Source organism: Myodes glareolus, chromosome X, assembly GCF_982192425.1.
Source record: "Myodes glareolus chromosome X, mMyoGla1.1, whole genome shotgun sequence".
In the NCBI taxonomy this organism is placed as follows: domain Eukaryota; kingdom Metazoa; phylum Chordata; class Mammalia; order Rodentia; family Cricetidae; genus Myodes; species Myodes glareolus.
This window is the reverse complement of record NC_142053.1, coordinates 59,204,540-59,223,745: the sequence shown is the minus strand read 5'-3', so window position 1 is coordinate 59,223,745 and position 19,206 is coordinate 59,204,540. Positions and strand designations below refer to the sequence as shown.

General features: G+C 35.2%; 2 protein-coding genes and 1 pseudogene across 4 annotated transcripts in view; 2 read left to right on the top strand and 1 right to left on the bottom strand.

Annotated features, from left to right (window-relative positions):
* The window catches only part of Diaph2 (diaphanous related formin 2), a 727,907-nt gene that overhangs the window by 401,451 nt on the left and 307,250 nt on the right, over positions 1-19,206 (top strand). The window lies entirely within an intron of this gene.
* Positions 1,012-1,475, bottom strand: LOC148117346 (large ribosomal subunit protein uL16-like). Its single transcript, XM_087902887.1, has one exon. The coding sequence runs from the start codon at positions 1,423-1,425 to the stop codon at positions 1,084-1,086; it is 342 nt and encodes a 113-aa protein (XP_087759013.1). The 5' UTR covers positions 1,426-1,475; the 3' UTR covers positions 1,012-1,083.
* Positions 6,769-7,485, top strand: LOC125389486 (large ribosomal subunit protein eL19 pseudogene; annotated as a pseudogene).

Sequence of the window (19,206 nt, the reverse complement as noted above, 5' to 3'; positions counted from 1 at the left end):
AAGAATGTTTGAAATGAATTAAAGTAAAACTTATTAAATTTGGATACATATGTAGACATGGCTATATTTTAATTTGTGCTTAGTATATTTGTAGTCATACTTATAAAAGTTTTCCATTTTAAGTATGGAAAAACTATGTGCTTAGGAAAATAGCCGAACCCCATAAATATAGTGTTTCTTTCAATCTTTTGTGTGATAGAATTCTGAACGTTTTAAACTAGTAGTCCACTCCTGCTGCCTAGTGTTATTGGTCAATGTGATGCTGATTACAGGAAAGACAATACCTGATGTGTTTACTCAAATATACTGAAATCTACCTATATACTTTCAGCAATGTGATACTATGTTATTTTCAAAATACAGTGATTTCCAGTTATTTACTATTTCCACTCCAATGGTTCATCAATCCCCTCCTACTTTAACAATGTTATAGTCTGTTAAGAAAGAGAGGCACATTATAGAGTGGTGTGAGAGTTGTGGCCAACTTTGAAAAAAGGTGAGGAGTGGGTGTAGAAGCATTAACAAGATTAGATGTCTTGGGTGGGTAGCAGAGGTGGTTGTGGTGAAAATAATGTATTAGCTTAAGGTATGGTTTAGACTATTTATACTATTTCATGTTCTCTGTAAAAATATGAAGCCACCCTCAACCTAAATAATGATCAGATATAATATTAAGGATAAATATGCTTATGCTTGATAGAATTTCTACATACATAGAATGTACACATATGTACACTTCTTTTCACCGTAGCTCTTTAGTGTCTCAGGATTTCTTCTAAATGAGCTAACAATTCTTAACTTGAAAGGTTATAAGGCTTGATAATTAATTCCTGAAAATTGCTTGCCAGAAAATCTAGGTTTCTCTGTGTAACAGTTCTGGCTGTCCTGGAACTCTGCTCTGTTAATCAGGCTGGTCTCGAACTCACAGAAATCAGGCTGCCTCTGCCTCCCAAGTGCTGGAATTAAAGGTGTGCACCACCATGCCTGGCAACCACCATTCTTTTTTTTTTTTTTTTTGTACTGGATGTGAGATTTATTACTGAACATGATTTGGTAGGGTATAGGAGAGCACCGTGAAAGCCCTCAGGAGTGTAGGGCTCGCCACTTGTCCAGGGGACCACGATTAGGAATATATTTGACCCCACAGCCATCAGGAAGCAGTCGCTTCTCAGCAACCATGTCTTCAAATTCATCTGCATTAAACTTAGTAAAGCCCCATTTCTTTGAGATGTGGATCTTCTGGTGGCCAGGGAACTTGAACTTGGCTCTACGAAGAGCCTCAATCACATGTTCCTTATTCTGCAGCTTAGTGCGGATGGACATGATGACCTGGCCAATATGAACCCTGGCCACTGTGCCCTGGGGCTTCCCAAAGGCACCACGCATACCTGTCTGGAGCCTGTCAGCCCCAGCACAGGACAACATCTTGTTGATTCGGATGACATGAAATGGTGAAGCCTCACTCGAATATGAAAGCCATCCTTGCCACAACTCTTTACCATGTATTTATTGGCACAAATACGGGCAGCCTCCAGAGCTTCGGAAGAGAGTTGTTCATATTCATCTGACACCATGTGGCCACAAAGTGGAAATTCATCAACTTTTGTCTTCTTCCGTCCCAAGTCAAAGATGCGGATTTTAGCATCAGGGACACCTCGGCAGAAGTGAGACTTTGGGTACGGCTTGTTTTTACAATACCGGTAACACCGGGCGTGACGGTGACCCATGATGACAATAGGATCGTCGGTAGCGCGCTGGAGGAAAAGAGCCCACCATTCTTGTTATTGGTAATTTTAAAGGAGTTCATTAATTTAAAAAAAAAACATACTTAAGTCTTGGTGAATGAGGATTTCTTAGAAAAATAACCATTGCTTTATCATGGCATCTAATTTAAGTTGCTTTTATTTTATTTGTTAGGGAAATAGACACATACACACATCACGTGTGTCTATGTGTGGGTGTACATTTGTCTATGTATATAAGTCCCTCGATAAGCATTTATAGAAAGTTTGGTTGAGGAATAGTTCCTCTGTTCAGCATGCCCCTTTCCTTTTTATTGAGATAATGCCTATTACAACTTAATGCTCTCATGTTAATGTCTATGGACTGTGCATTCATTTTCACATTATCTAATTATCTGAAAATTTCATCAGCCATGAAGAAATCTAAATGTATGGAATATGTTTTCTTTTCATTTTTTAAAATTTTTTGTGTATATATGTTTTGTCTGAATGTATGTCTGTGTTCTTGGTGCCCTCAGAGGCCAGAAGAGGGCTTTGTATCCTTCAAGACTGGAATTACAATGGTTGTCATTTGCCATGTGGGTGCTGGGAATCAAATCAGAACTCTTTGAAAGAGTGGGCAGTGCTCTTCACTACTGAGCTATCTCTCCAGTCCCATCCATTTTTTACTTAAAGAACATCAAATATAATTAAAATATATAGTTCTTTATGATCATTTCTTAACTGTGCCTATTACGGGTTACTTCTATAAATAACACCCTATTTAATATATTGGACTGGCTTTAGGATGGCATCCTTAGAATCCTCAGGAAATTTACTAAAGAAAAGAGATACCTGTGCTATAAAGTCTGTTATAGAGAGATACATTGAAATACTCCACTCATCTGAAAAAAACCTGTTAAAGTCATATATAATTCATCTTATTAAATGAACTGTTTTATATATATATATATACTTATAAATATATACTCAAATAATGAGTGATGTTTAAACATACAGATTTAACATTTGATCCTTTTAAAGGTCTGCTCACATTATGATGAAAATCTATTAAAAAATTAGTAACTATGGGGTATAACATTTGACAAAAATATCAAAATGAGATTATCCTGTCAAAGGACAGGTAATGCTTTTAAGATGCTATGGACTAAGACCAATCAGGAATATAAGACATCCTTGCCAGGAATGAGAACAGTTGATAGAATTAATATCATGCCCTCTGATTTTATATCAGTGATTGTAGTAGGGATAACTTGATGATTTTTTCAAAATGTCCACTATATTTTTGCCTATAGGTATTTCTCTCAATCTAATGTACATATATTGTAGTTACCTCTTAATCATATCTTTCCACTCTTTCCTGATGTTTTACATGAACAATGCCTTGGACCGTTAATGAAGTCTACTGTTATCTTAATAAATTTTAAGCACTGCTCCTAACCAGTCCTTCAATATTCTAGCAGTGTCTTTATTAGTATTTTTGTCAAAATTAATGGCTAAATTGAATACTTGCCCATTTAGTTAATTAGAATGATAATCCTTAATCAGTGTGTAAAAATTTCATCATTCTTATTGCATAAATACAATACAAAGATGTTAAACTGAAATGTTTTAGCATTTTAATCATAGTAATAAAACAAAGTAGGTTAAAACCTCATTCAGAAAGGATTTGTGGGCATGTATTAAAGTTATCTACAGGAGTGCTGTGACAGTACTCATCCTAAAAGCTGCTACTACTCAGGCCAACAGCTCTCATTTCTTGAGTTCACAGTTTGCTACACTCTGTTGTAATCACTTTAATAGACTGATTTCTTTAAACTCCTAACAACCTTAGGGTATAAGAGCCACCATTAGCCCATCTCATGAGCAAACATACTGAGGCACCAAGGAATTAAGTAATAGATACAAAATAGTGAAGGTAGGAATTGTCAGAGTCAAAGTTTGACCACAAAGTTCCTCATAAATATCTCACTAATGTACAAAAATAAGTAATATTTATTAGTTACATTGAGGGCTACTAAGCTATATGTATTGGTAGTTTTCCTATATAAATACTTATTTTATTGGCAAAAAAAGAGATTTGTGCCAAGAAGTGAATCATCGTGTAAATGAAAAGGTTCTAGTATGTTTCCGTGTCAATATTCTTTGTACCTGCCACTCACTCATCCAAAAATGACTCTTTTGACAAACGTTGTCCTATGTGACAAGCATATATTTTTGTTGTTGTTGAATTCAGAAACAACGTACAAAACACTTTATATTCACCAGCCTAAAGGCAGATTTTTTCATAAGGAATCAACCTGTTCTACTATCTTGATTGTAAGAATAAATTTCACGGGTTAAAGGGGGAGGGGTGAGGAAGGAGGGAGCAGATAAAATGTATAGCTCAATAAAATCGATTAAAAAGAATAAATTTCACTTCAGAATAGTTTTATTTATTTAATTGGTCACAGTCTGTTTTAAGGTTAGGTTAGAACTAACTAGTGCATTAGCTACTTTTAGGTATGAGTTGCTCTTCTCTTGCCAGCTACTTTTTCCAAAAGGGAATGATCAGCAAAACTTCTACAGAAATTTAATGGAAAAATATTTATTTTCTGAAACTGTTTATTTGGGGGGAGGAATAAATGGAACAATTTCTGTTTTAGAATTTAAACATGTTTTCCATGAAGATTTCATCCATATACACAATCCTCAAGAATGAAGCATGAGTTTCAACAAAGCCCCACAAACATTACTTTGATCTATTTTATGTTACTCAGGCTTTCAAAGATTTCTGGCCATAAAAATGAACACATAAACTCAAACAGAAAGTTCTGTTTTTCAGGTAGACATCAAAACATGTGCCAATAAATGAACAATCTCATTTTCATTGTAGCTGAAATTCTTGTTAATATTAGTGAGAGGCATTTTACTGTATTTTACCTTTTAATTAACTTAGTTCATTTGAAAATCATCACCCTATGTCTATCCATTTTCTGACTGAGATCCTTTTTTACTCTTTATTTATATGAATTGTTTATAATAAATGTTTTCTCATTTTGTTTATTCTAATTAGAAGATTGTGATTATCAAAAACCCTTGTAACAAAGTGTAACTGTTTTTGAAATGCTTGTATTTGAAAAGAAGAATGTACTTTAATTTTTCAGTGACATAATTATAGATTTTATGTCATATTTGCTAATTAAGTTTAGAGGTCTATAAGAGTTGTTTTATGCCCAATGTTTTGGTTATTAGGACCATTTATTACTGTCCCTTTAACAATTTTAATAGAAATTTTTAATTTCTCTTATAGGAAAGTTTCTTTCTTAAACTTAATTTCCACTTATATTTTCCAAAATTATACTTTCCTTGCCTTTGTTCACTCTACAATGTCACAAACACTGTGTTTTCACAAGGCTTGTGTCAATGATGAGACACTGACTTATGGAATTAACATAAGCATGTGGAGACTGTTTTATGGCACTAACATAACAAGAAACTAGTTCTGGGGCATGATTGAGACCAGCAGCTAGTGAGGTTCAACAATTTCTATTCCACAGAGTGCCATTTTGTCCCAAATGATTGATGACATTCTCCTGCCCTATTCTCCACAGATTATAAGAGCACTATAGCAATGCAGAGTTTCTGTAGATACCCGCTTCATTAAGCATGATCCCAAAATGTCATTTAATTTATTTCTTAGATCGAATGTCTCATTAAACTCTGATGAGGCCATGAGCTACTTTGGGCTAGACTTGTTATGAAGCACTCGTATCTTAAAATTTTGTTCTGTCCCTCTTGGCAAAGGAAATGGACATGACAGGGAAATCAATGCACAGCACACTTTGTCTTTGACAAATTGAAATATTGTTTTTGCTAAAATAGGCCCCTGGGATAGAGAGATTAAAATCTCACATAAAGTAAATCAACAAGAAGTATAAATGTACAAGTAGACAGTATGTGGTGTGTCATATTATATTATTTTAATGTCATTTTACCTTAATTCTACAAACAGATCATTCCGGCTGATGTCTATAACACCCACTTGGAAAATATTGCAAACGAGCTTAGTGTATGAGTATCCATTTTGTTAAAATATATATTCTCATAGTTATTTCTCTTACCTAATGAAGTGGTTGTTCCACAAAACAATATGACTTTTAGTAACTGTACTTATACTTTTGATTGTAGAATCAAGGACAGGACATAGTCCTAGGTTGATAAATATGGAAAATAGAGATAAAGGTGACTCCTTCTGTTAAACCAATAGAAAGTATTTTGCATAGAACCATTAATACTTGGGATTGTGAAGCCAGGCTATGGTGGCTCATGCCTTTAGACCCAGCACTCTGGAGACAGAGGTAGGTGGATCAAATGAGTTCAAGGCCAGCCTAGTCCACAAAGTGAGTTTCAGGACAGCCAGGACTGTTACACAGATAAACCCTATCTTCAAAAACAAAACAAAACAAACTAAAACAACAACGACTTGGGCTTGTGCAATGTTGTGAAGACCACTGAGAGCAATTTTTAGTTATTTTCTTGAGAGTTTAGGATCATCAGTTGACAATTGATTCTTCTGGACTAATTCATCCACTTTACCAGTCCCACAGTGTACAGTCAAAATTTTACTCCCTGTGCCTTCCTATCTCTGGCATATACCATTACAGAATATGTAGAACTCTGTTACTTTTCCTTTCCTGTATGTCATTGCATAGCATATTAAAATGCTGTTTCACAGTTTTATTGTTTTTTAAGTCAGTAATGCCACCATATGTTGTGCATGGTTGTTTATAATAGGTTAAAGGCATCTCGCTTGCTACACTCTCTTAACTCACTAGTATGGATTAAGCCAAAGCACTTTAATATAAAAGGAAAATATAGCTTAAAAGAAAACAATAGTAATATTTACCATGAGTAAAAGGGATATACGACCTAGTTATGAGTCAGTCGCCTTGTGTGGAAACAGAAGAGAAGAAAACATGGAGCCATTCCAACATGTTTTTAATAGCATCTTTTATTTGTCAGCAAACAAAAGCAACACATTTACACAAGAATATTCCACATTGTCCTTTCGCTGCTGCATCTGCAGCCATGAGTATGCTCAGGCTACAGAAGAGGCTTGCCTCTAGCGTCCTGCGCTGTGGTAAAAAGAAGGTCTGGTTGGACCCCAACGAGACCAATGAAATTGCCAATGCCAACTCCCGTCAGCAGATACGGAAGCTGATCAAAGATGAGCTGATCATCCGGAAGCCTGTGACTGTCCATTCCCGGGCTCGATGCCGGAAAAACACTTTGGCTCGTCGGAAGGGCAGGCCTATGGGCATAGGAAAGCGGAAGGGTACTGTCAATGCCCGAATGCCCGAGAAGGTGACCTCGATGAGAAGGATGCAGATCCTGCGCCGGCTCCTCTGGAGATACCGTGAATCCAAGAAGATTGACCGCCATATGTATCACAGCCTGTACCAGAAGGTCAAAGGGAATGTCTTCAAAAACAAGCAGATTCTCATGGAACACATCCACAAGCTGAAGGCAGACAAGGCCCTCAAGAAGCTCCTGGCTGACCAGGCTGAGGCTCGCAGGTCTAAGACCAAGGAAGCACGAAAGCACCGGGAGGAGCGCCTCCAGGCCAAGAAGGAGATCATCAAGACTGTCCAAGGAGGAAGAGACCAAGAAATAGAGCTTCCCTTGTGTCTGTACATAATGGGCTGCCTGTGGCCTCAGGTGGATCAGTCATTAAAATAAAACAAGCCTTAAAAAAAAAGAATATTCCACATCTTCTCCCCTTTTCTAATTAAAAGGAAGCTTTCGATTTTAACATAATGCCAAATGTAGCAGGATTAATAAAAGCCCAGAGACAAATATTGGGGTTCTACTTGAAGACCAGAAAAGAAAAGCAGCCAAACACTGACTCTTACCTCTACCTCAGTCCAAAAATGGTTATCCTGCCTTCAGGAATCCTCAGAATGAGACTGGGCCTGAAACCTGTCTTCTCCAATCTTATATTCCTCCCTAGTCCTGGGATTAAAGGTGTGCACCACTAACGCCTAGTTTCAATGGCAAACTAGTGTGGCTACTGGGATTAGAACTGTGTGCTACCACTGCTTGGTCTGTATGGGTGATCATTGCGGCTGTTTTACTCTTTGTTCTTCAGGCAAGCTTTATTTAGACAAATGAAATAGCACTACAGAGCCACACCACCTGCTAATCATTCCCAAACAATTCTACCAACTTGAACCAACCTTTCACGTATGTGGCCAATCTCATTCAAACCACCGTGGTCTGTTTCTTCCATTTTTCTCCTTTTCACACTACTCAGAGTCTCTTAAGTATACTTCTACTTTCACATGTACTCAGATTAAGAAACTTATTCATTGAATGTAACTAAATTATTATATTAATATCATCAAGGCTGTATACTCTGTAACATTATTGTATTAATATCATCAAGGCTGAATACTCTGTAACATTATTATATTAATATCATCAAGGATGGTATCTAAACCAGTTCTGTGACAACCTATCTAATTGCTATTGCTTACCTAAGGTTCTTAAATACTGTTATATATTATGTTTTATAATTTAGTTGGCTTTAGGAGAGGCACAATTCATTAAACATTTATACACAACTTTTCCAAGTGTTTCCAATAACTTGTAAATGTGTTCTTGATTTTCAATAAAGAATAATATTGTTTAAGTGATGCATTTTCATTTGCACTAATTCACTGAATACATACTTAATAAACTTTTACTATATGTCAGATTTTTGGAGATACAAACAGAAGTGCCATGTAGTACATGTCACCCAGAACGTCTCAACATAGTAAGGAAAACAGATATATAAGAACATAAATTACTGTGTTGTATAACTCAATCCCTTACATGCATCGGTGCTGTAGAGTACAAGAAATGTAGAAATTAACTTGACTTAGTGCTGTCCAGGAAAGCTTTACTCAAGTGCGAGTTTCTCATTTGTTTGCTTGATTTGTTTTATTTTGTTTAGGGTTGTTGTTTTGTTTGTTTGTTTTTGATTTGTCTCATGGTCTACCATACAGTTACATCCCTGGCATGAATATCTGGCTTTGGTTTTGATCTTGGAAGAATTCCTAATAAAAAGTTAAGCATGTAGAGGTAGGGAATTAAAAATGTAGACATAAGAATTTACACTTATGCATTAAAAGATCTTCATCCTAGATTTTCCTAGAAATTTCTTTATTCAGAACATGTTTATTGCCTACAGACATAGCTACTTTGATAAAATGTTTGATTCACATACAATAAAACTCTGGTGGGCATGATCCCCAGCATCACAGAAACTGTCTGTAGGACCTTGACTGTAATTTCAGCATTTGGTAAGAGAAAGCAAGAAGATCACAAATTCAAAGTTATTCTCTACTAACATAAAGAATTGGAGGTTAGCCTAGGATACATGATGAAGAGAATCTTAAAATTTAAAATGTTTACCATAAATTAGAAATATTGATCTGCTTCTTTTTTGTTTAATTGTTTGGGATTGCCCATGCAGTAATAAGTACAGTTTAGATGATAAATGCTTTACTTGGTAAAATTGGAGAAATCTCAGTAATAAAATTAATGGGATTGGTTTGGTGTCCTGTAAGAAGACCTTTTTTTGGTTAAAAAGATAAATCCTTTGGTATTTCATTTATATGTAGTATATGATCTCCATAAGTAGGTTTTGATTTTATTTGGTTTTTAATTACAATATATTTGAAAAAATATAATGACCTCATCAAATCTATCTTCTCCCCGAGGGACACTGGCCCATTGTTCTTCCTCTTAGAATCTTTCTAATATGAAATTTTTTAATATTATGGGATTCTATCTCATTGAGACTTGGCAGTTTATTGCTTTAGAAGCCTTTTCTAATTGGGTCAACATTATTTCACATGGAGATTTTTCTTCCCTAGTCATGCAAGAATTCTGTTATTAACCGTGATATGAATCATTCATGTATACTAAGAGTGAAATAGGATCCTGTTGCTTCAAAAACTCTTAATTTCCAGCTCTAACCATGAATAGCTCTGAGAAATGAATCATACCACTTTGAAAAGTAAAATGACTATTAAGTTCTCTGTTAACCATTAGCCCTGCCTACACTGAACATGAAGGCTAACAAATAAATCCTCTATCGAATCTTCTGTCATTCATCCAATAGGCCTTCATATGTCCTTTTGGCTATTAGATTATATTGATGAGGGACTACTCAGTGGTTTGTGAACTTCTGTATTTTATATTAAAATCCATTTAATAAATGCTGGGTGATTGGCTGCTTCTTGTCATATTAAAAAGTGGTTATCTTTTGCTGACTAAATTAATTCATTTCCATTGTTGAAAATAATATGTTTACATATATTGATGCTCCTGATTTGTAACGGCTTTAAAACTGTTTTACTTTAAAATCATCACAGTCAAGTCATTATAAATCAAATAATATAAAAACAGTATACATTCAATAGAAATTATACTTCAAATTTGAATTTCGATCCTGTCCTCTGTTGACAATATGTGGCATGTTCCCCAACACTGGGCATCAGCAGAGAGCTAAAATTCCTAGTCACACGAGTGATATAGTAACAAACTATACCATAAACTTTTCTTTAGTTTTGAGCTTAGGAGTGTTTAATAGATAAAATACCTAAAATACATTATCAGTTTAAGATATTTTCAATATTAAAAGGATTTAATGGGAGGTATTCTCATTTAAGTTGAAGTGCAATGGCAGAAATTGTGTGTGTGTGTGTGTGTGTGTGTGTGTGTGTGTAAAACATGTGCTTTTAGCCAGGAGGTGGTGGCATATGCCTTTAATCCTAGCACTCGGGAGGCAGAGACAGGCAGATCTCCTTGAGTTCGAGGCCAGCCTGGTCTATAAGAGCTAGTTCCAGGACAGGCTCCATAGCTACAGAGAAATCCTGCCTTGAAAAACCAAAAAAAGAAAAGAAAAAAGAGAAACCACGTGCTTTTGTATACTTGTGCAAGACAGATATAGACTCTTGTCAATAAGCAACAACTAATGAATAGTTTGCATACTTTAATGCCTCCCCCCTCCATGAAAGATACAATCCTGAAATTGGCCTAATAATTTCAGCAGTCAAACCCTGAGGTCAAAATCAAGCTACTTCCTCTTCTTCCTGGAGCAAATGACCCCTTTCTGGTTGTAATATAAACTTAATTCACTACACTCGACATCTGCTGAAAGTATTCAAATTAGTATCCACATCAGTCCATGAACTATCATATTTACTTGAGAGATGTTATATAAAGTGTTTGTTAGCAAGGAGTGTTATGATAGACACACAAATAGTAAGAGTCTGGAATACATAGTTTATTTGTAACAAACACCTTTTAGAATGATTTTGCTTTTGTTAAAGGTATGTCCTGATCATAGAAATGAAAATGTCATATGGATTTCAGGTAAACTGATTAGCTCATATTTTCTAAACAAACCAATAAATGTTTGTTAAGAGAAAAAAAAAGGATAAACATGAACTTAGAATCATACTATAATGTGTGTGATCATGGTAGGGTAATTATAGGTAACCGACAAAACACAAGCTTATTTTCCAATCTATTGTCATTGATACCCACCAGGGCGGTGGTGTCTAACCTTCAATAGCTGAAGGATTTTTTTCCTTAAGAATTCTGTTTGGATACTCAAGAATTTTTTTATCTATGTGTTTGCTTGCTCATATTTTCCTTCAAATATATGAAGGAAAGAAGTATAAATGTGAGGAACATCTATGTCTGCCATATGTAGCATAAAACATTGTTACATGGTAAAAAATGTGTGATATTGAAGAATGAAATTGTTTTATAATGTTACATTGGGAGACTAATAAAGAAGAATGAGTAGTGTGGGTACAACATTGTCTACATAGTGAGTTCTGAGCCAGCCTGTGTCATATAGCCAAACTCTGTCTAAAATACTAATAGTGGTAATAGTATCACGTTAGCCTAAAAATAAAATATGCTGCCATGTAGATCAGTGTCCAAGAAAGTAAGGACAGGAATCAGAAATATAGTTCGTGCAGTTTCCAAGCTACAGTATATAGATCAGGAGTTATACCTACCATTTTCACTTTCTCCATGCTACTCTTATAAATACAGAGGGTAAATACTGATAAAAATTGTGGGATTTTCTTTTCTTATTGTTTAAAATTCCCCTTTTTCCTCCAACTCCTACATGATTCTTGAACCCCTGGTTTCATCTGGTACACTAAGGAAAAAAACTATACTTCTGTTTCTGGGTTCATGTGGCTACTGACTTACAGTCCCATTCTAAGCTGTTCTGTTTGTGCATCCCATTTTCTGCCTTGCTTTTATTTATTGTTTTTATCTATTAGCATTTTTCATTTTAATTTTTATTCTTTACATTCCAACTGCAGTTTCTGCTACCTCCTCTCTCCCAGCCACCCATTTTTTTTAATACATTGTATTTATTGTTCTGCGAGTGTACAAGTTACATGGAGTAGAGTACTGTGGTAGTTAAAGAATGACTTTCAGAAGTTATTTCTCTCCATCCGTAGTAGGTTCTGGTGATCACTTACAGGCAGTTAGGCATCCATTACAAGCCTTGCACCACATAGCCATTTCACTGCCTCATGGACCTGCCTACTCTCCTCCAGCACTATTATCAGATTTTCTCCCTTTTTCCAAGTCTTCTATTCTGTCCCTATTCTGAATTAAGATGAAGGGTTTTCTCCCCTCACAGCATTCTTCCTGTAACTATTTAAATTTTACTTAAATTTTGCATGTGTGTTCCTTTTTCCCTTTCTTTTAAGTTCAACCACAGTGTAACAAAATATTTTGTCTCACTGGGTTTATTATCTTGAACATCATGACCAAATGGGAGAAATTGAATAGTCCCTTTCAATAAGAGAAAATAAAGTAGATTTTCCAATAATATCCTTATTTGGTTAAGACTATAGCTTATATTTAATAAACTGTGGTAAAATCAAAGTAAGAAATATCAAGCTTCTTCCAAATAAAGACTTCTTAAAGTATTTAGAGAAATTATCAAACGTTTGTGCAATTACTTAAGTATGTAATAAGGGTGATATGTATATATAGAAGTATAACACTGATAGAAGCTAAGTTATACTAGAAAAATTTTTGTACTTTCAAATGTTTTGAAAGCAAGACCGGGAAAAACACTATAATTATTTCAATAGGAAGACTTGAAGGCTCTATGATATATTTAATATCATAATGCTTTCTTTCATGAAAAATAAACATGCATATGTTATTTGACCATGTGTTCTTGTTAGGCATTACATTGAAAAATCAAATGTAGATAATTCTCTTGTTAGCTCTTTGAAGTGAAATGTTGGAATTATTTTTTGTCATTTTGCAATAACATAGAAAATAAATAAAATTTCTTCATGATACGTTACAAAGTATTAAAAGGAAAGATAAACATATAAAATATGTCGATGATCTGGTCTTATAAGTGCTATTGCTGTCATTTTCAAAATAATAATATCTTAGAGGCATATTTTTATTCTTTGGAATTTAAAACTAAAAATACAATGAAATCCATTAAATAAATATGACTACATATTTAAGTTCAATTCTATATGTCCTTCAAGACTGTCAATAATATTAAAATAAAAGCAGAGCTAGAAAGAAAAACTATCAAGTGCAAGCTATATGCTTACCCATAGTCATAGTTTTACCATTATCCCAAGGTAGGCTCAATTTCTGCACCATCATTTTTCATCTAACTCACCAACTGAATATCCTTTATAGATGTCAGAGCTATTAGATTTATCATCTGCAAAATACTCATCATTGAGAATTATAGACCACTTATAAGATTGGCAAGGACAAGTTAAAACTGAAGATAGGTCTCAACAGTCATGCAAAATCATTGAAGTGATTCAGTAAATTCTTAGAGCTATTTTCCTTTGATAGTAGAAAACAGAGGCAGTTTATGTTTTGAGATTGTTTTCAGAATAAACACTGGGAGCTGAAAATTATACCTGCATTTATTGTCAAACCACATTTGTTATATCATGGGTGCTCCTCCTTCCTTGATATGTCCTTCATCCTATCAAAATGTTATTACCATGGCTGTCTTTTGTTGCATGGAGTTCAATTCTGATCTGACTCCTAGGATTCTGCTACTTTTGTGCTTCTCTCCTAAAGAAGTGAAAGCAAGGTTTTAAAGGTTCTGAAATGCACAGAAATTTCATTTGAAAATATCTGAACCTAGTCAGTGCTCATCAGTTTTAGAAAATGAAAAGAGAAATCACACATGACCTTTAATGCCATTATTTAGCTTGGGTCTCGAGGTGAGCATTAAAAGCAACAACTTGATGATAGAGGTTTACTGGTAAACACTTCTGTTCCACCATCTGCTCCCCACCACCCCATAGCAGTTACTGTGGAATGAGATACCTGGGTGGGACTGCAGGGGCCATGGTACAATGGGGATGAGGAGGTGTGAACAAGCTAGGTGGTGTGGGAGCAGATGGTGGCTCTGAAGAGAGGCACTCCATGCCACTGTTGGCATGGTTACAGAGAGGTAGGTGTACTAACAAGCTGTGCCAATTCTTGAATGTTTCAAAACTCCACTTGTGGCTTGTGGCCTCAAACTTTTACTCATTTGCTGCCATACATTTTTCTCTGTTGCCAACAGTTCCTAAAAAAAATTGCTCTTCTCCTTATGTTGTCTATAAGCTGTAGAAAACATATTCTCTATGTGTGTGGTATAATTAATCTATTAAAATGCAGAGAAAAAGTATGTGTGCTCTACTTGGTCCTTCCAGAGGAATAATAATAAGTTCATATTAAATTGGTAGAGATTTGTGTGTGTATACCTGTGTCCTTGTAAATAGCTGTACGCAGAAAATCATTTTTATATCAAAAGAGCAATACTATTAAAAACTATTTAGCTGATATTTTCCCCTTTTTGTACTTTATTTGTGGCACTCATGAGCAATTGCATGTCTCATCTTCAGTTCCATTTCTGGTTTCCATTAAAAAATAAAAAAGAAAGAAATAGCCTAATTTAAATTGAAATAAGTCCTTGGCTACAGTCTTATTTTTTTCCCTAAAAAATGCATCCATTGCAAATGTTACTACCTTTCCTAGTGCCTAAAGTGTCCTTAGAGGATATGAATAGTGAGTTGATTTGAAGTTTTAAGCCATATGGCATGGTTAAAACAAAATAATGTATTTGGTAAAACCATGTACAGTTACTGAAAGTCACCACTTTCAATTGTGAAAAAGCAGGTTTGCATGCTTAAGCCTGGTGTATACAATTTTACTCTTATATTAAATTTTCATAAGAAAAAATAAGCAATGACTTATAAACCCTACGATGTATATTTGATCTTCAAGTTAAATAAAGATAATAAGCAATTTGCCAAACTGTCCAGTCCAGCTCAATTAAAAATACTGTTTTCACAGTGTGAAGGTCTGTCTTGGAAGGGTTTTGAGAGCAGTGGCTGACATGTAGTTCATTAAGAAATGCTTCTCTGATAATATATCTTCTGAAAAGTAACTTTGCTATATGAAAAAATATTTGATTAGACAAAGAGTTTTTTGTTTAAATGTAAGGCAAGATTCATTTATGTGTTGTTCACTGGGATTTCTTGCTGAAAACTCTGTGTCAAATAAAAGTACTTAACTTTTCCCATAATTCAATAACACGGTCCTGTTCTCCCATTGCCACCTTCTAAGACTATTTAGATTGGAATGAAATGATTTTCTAAAGTGCATAATGATTGATACTTTGTAGTCTAAAAGTGTTTTTTTGAACAGAGATGAAAATTAAATTGGGTTCTGTACCAATTTAGATGAAGTTATTCCAACAGTGTCCGAAGTATTTAATTAAATTTCTGTAACAAACCTCATTTTATCACACTGAAAGAAACAGCGTATTTGAAAAGTTGATCAATCATATCAAGGCTTGCTCTCTTATTTTACTCTTTGTTTCAGTATTTGAAAGTCTTAATTCATAAGCAGGATAACATATTCCTGAATGAGAAATGTCACAACCAAATATATATAAATAATATATAGAAATCAATGTCAGTTATTTTTAATAAGATCATGTTTCAAATATGAGATGAGACTTGTCTTGAAGACTCTTGAATATGTTTTTAACAAATATGATAAGATAGTTTATTTTTTAACTTCGTGTTTATTCTTTGTGACTTTTACATCATGCATTTAAATCCCATTCATCTCCCCCAGCCCTTCATATCCAACCTCTGCCCTTGCAACCTCTCCCACAGAATAAAATAAAATAAAATTTCAGAAAAAGAAAGAAAGAAAGAAAGAAAGATTTTTTGTGGAAGCTGTAGTGTGACACAGTGAGTCACACAGTATATATACACTTTAGTCCATATATCTTTACTTGCAAGTTTTCATTGCAAAGAGTCATTGGTCCAGCTTGAGACCTCTGGTTTCTGTTACACTGTCGATAGTAGGCTTTCACTGGGATGCCTCTTGAATATCTTCTTTTTGCCCTATGTCATGGAGATCCTGCAGGTTTGGAGCTGATGGCCAACTCCTTCACATGCTCCAGCAGATTACATATGGGGTGGATGTTGGGATGGGGGCAACTCATAGCCCCGGTTCTGGGTCTGGGATGTTGCAGAGTTGGTCAGTCTGCCAGCTCTCCGCCATCCTCACTAGTAAAGAGAGCTGTTCAACATTACCCTGGCTAGTTCCCTCTATGTAGCAAAGAGCAAGGGGTGGCCCTGTTTCTCTGCTTTCATGCCCTCAGGAACAGCTCTACTGTGTTTCCAACAAGGTTGAAATGGTGCTATGGCTGGTTATGGGCAGGGCCAGCACTCCCACTTGCCACAGTTCAGGTGAGGGGTGGTTAGAGGAAAGCATCTCACCCTCACCCATGCCACCCTATGGGAGATGAGGGGCAGGGCCGTATCCCCCAGAATTACCTTCTCACAGTCAGCTTACCAGTGCCCATGTTGAGAGGGTGAGTTCTACTTACTGTGCTGCCCACGCTAGGTACCAGGCCCGCTTTCCCAACTGCTGCAGCTGGTGAGGGGCTGGGTCAGCTCCCCTGATTGCCTGCCACAGGTGCCAAGGGGCAAGAGAGGGGCAATATAGCACAAGTTTAAAGAAAGCCTAAAGATCATGTAATTTCTTTCTAATAATTTGCCTGTTTTCTGTAAAACACAATTTCAGTATGATATGACTACTAAATTTTAAGAGAATTACATTGATATTACAGTTTGCTTTGCAGTGCATTGTTTTCTTTTAAATATTAGCTTAATTTTGGCTCTTTTTGGTAAGTTCTGAGTTCAAAGTGAACTTTTTTAGAATGATTTATATTTTAAGTGAATAAATTTGAATTTTATATGTATGGTTCAAATTTTTACCCTAACTTCTAGAGAGGTTACCTAAATTTCTTCTTGATACTTACATACTCACTATATGTATGTATCCCTAAATTTCAACCTACTAATGGCTTTTTTCCTAGGTTAGCAGTGATTTATGCTATTTTATTTATATTACGTTACAGCATTTTGTTTGAGACAGAATCTCACTGCAGAACACACAGACCTGGAAATCACTCAGTAGCCCAAGGTAGCCTAAAGTCATGGTAATCCTCCTGCCTCAGTCATTCCGCACCATGGAGTTGTTTTTAAGTAATATAGTATTAGTTTCTCATGTATCTACATTAGTTCTCTGAAAATACAAGCATCTCTGTAAATATCCTTAAATGCAGATCAAATCAGCATCACTATTATTTTTAAATATATTTTCAATTGATTGACGAACCAATCAATTTTCCATAAGTAGTTTGTTGTCTTTGACTCCCTCAGTGTTCTTCACTTCCTCTCTTCAGTTTTACTTCATCTTTTCTAACTACTAAACCATGAAACTTAATTGATATCTAATAAGTATTCTCTATAACGTACTAAATTTCCTAATTCTATTGAATTAAGTTATTTTTGTACTAATATTTTAACAATAACTTTAAGTCAACTCTCAGCTTTTTAAAGTTTAGTTGTTTCATTGGTAGGCTCAGACAGTTATGGATGGAAACTCTGTGGCTATGGCAATTCAATTAGCAGTATTTAGATGTTTTTGTTTAAATTTGGTTCCAAAAAAGTGTGATTTACTGAAAGTAGAAAGCTTGTTGGTAAATTGTCTCTGTTTCTTTCTTAGTTTTAAACTACGTATGGACAATAAGTATAGGTACATCTTGAATATCACGTGAAGTAACAACCATTCCCTAACCACATTAGACCCCAGCCAACCATGAAAGGGTATTTTCATGATAGTATTTCATGTCTGTGGGGTATGTTCTTCTCCTGATTGTTTTAATGTTGTTTTGAAAACATCAGTTTTTAGCATTTGAAGGATTTTAATTACATCACTCTTACTAAAGTTAGTGTTGCTAATTAACAGTTTTAACCGTAATGTCATTATTTGCTCTTTCTTTAACTATTGTCTGGTCACATCATATCTGCTTAATCTTTTTATGTGTTAATAAACTAAGGGAACAATTGAGATCATTATATATCCATCTGTAATTTAAGACTGTCAAGATTAAGGAGCTGGATTATGGTCATTAGAATTAAATGGTTTTATTTATGGACTGAGAGCAATGAGGCCCATCAATAAACTTCTTTCTCTTGCTAATGATCCTACTTCTTACTAATTGTGTGCAAATGTGACAACAAACTAGTTCCTTCATTCAGTCTAGCAAGAAAGAATGGGGGAAACAGTATAGTTTGCAAATGTAGTAATTTATTTCTTTGAATTGTAGTATGTGAATGAAATAAATTTTTCCTAATAAAACTGGTATCATTTAAGGAAAATACTTTGTGTTCCTTCCTAGATTATCTGCACATCATTTAGGAAGAAAGGATTTTTTGCTGTTAGGTTGACTCGAATATCAGTGGCATCTTAATCCTTAAACAAATCATTAGTTTTTAGAATGGTAACTGTCTCATAAATCCCTGACTCACAGTGTCTGAGTCTACTAAAAATTGAAAATAATACTTTAGTAAGAGCTTCATGAAGGTTACAGCCCTTGCAATATTCTCCCATTTATGATATAATGCTCCTATCTCACATGCTAGTAATGAATATTTTTACTGAATGGAAGGTGTTGACTGAGACCCAGGTTACCCTGGGTTTATACAGCTACTGCAAGACCCCAAATGTCAGGGGGTCTCACTTGGAGCCCTCTGTCCAAGAACCAGTCCACTGGATGCAAGAGCAAGAGGCAGTTTATTTACACAGGCGCCTATGGATGCTACAGCAACCAAGTTACTGAGCATGCCAGGCTGAAGGCACATTATGTATTTACAGGGATTTAAGAGTTACATAAGAGGCTGCATAGCAACAAGCATTTCATTGGTTCTCAAATTGGCGGGTTTAGCTCACCCCAGGAATGGCCCCATGTCTATTCCCGAATTTCCCTGAAAAACCACAAAGCTAGATAGAGAACCCTGCAGCAAGTTGACAGTTTTGATAGAAT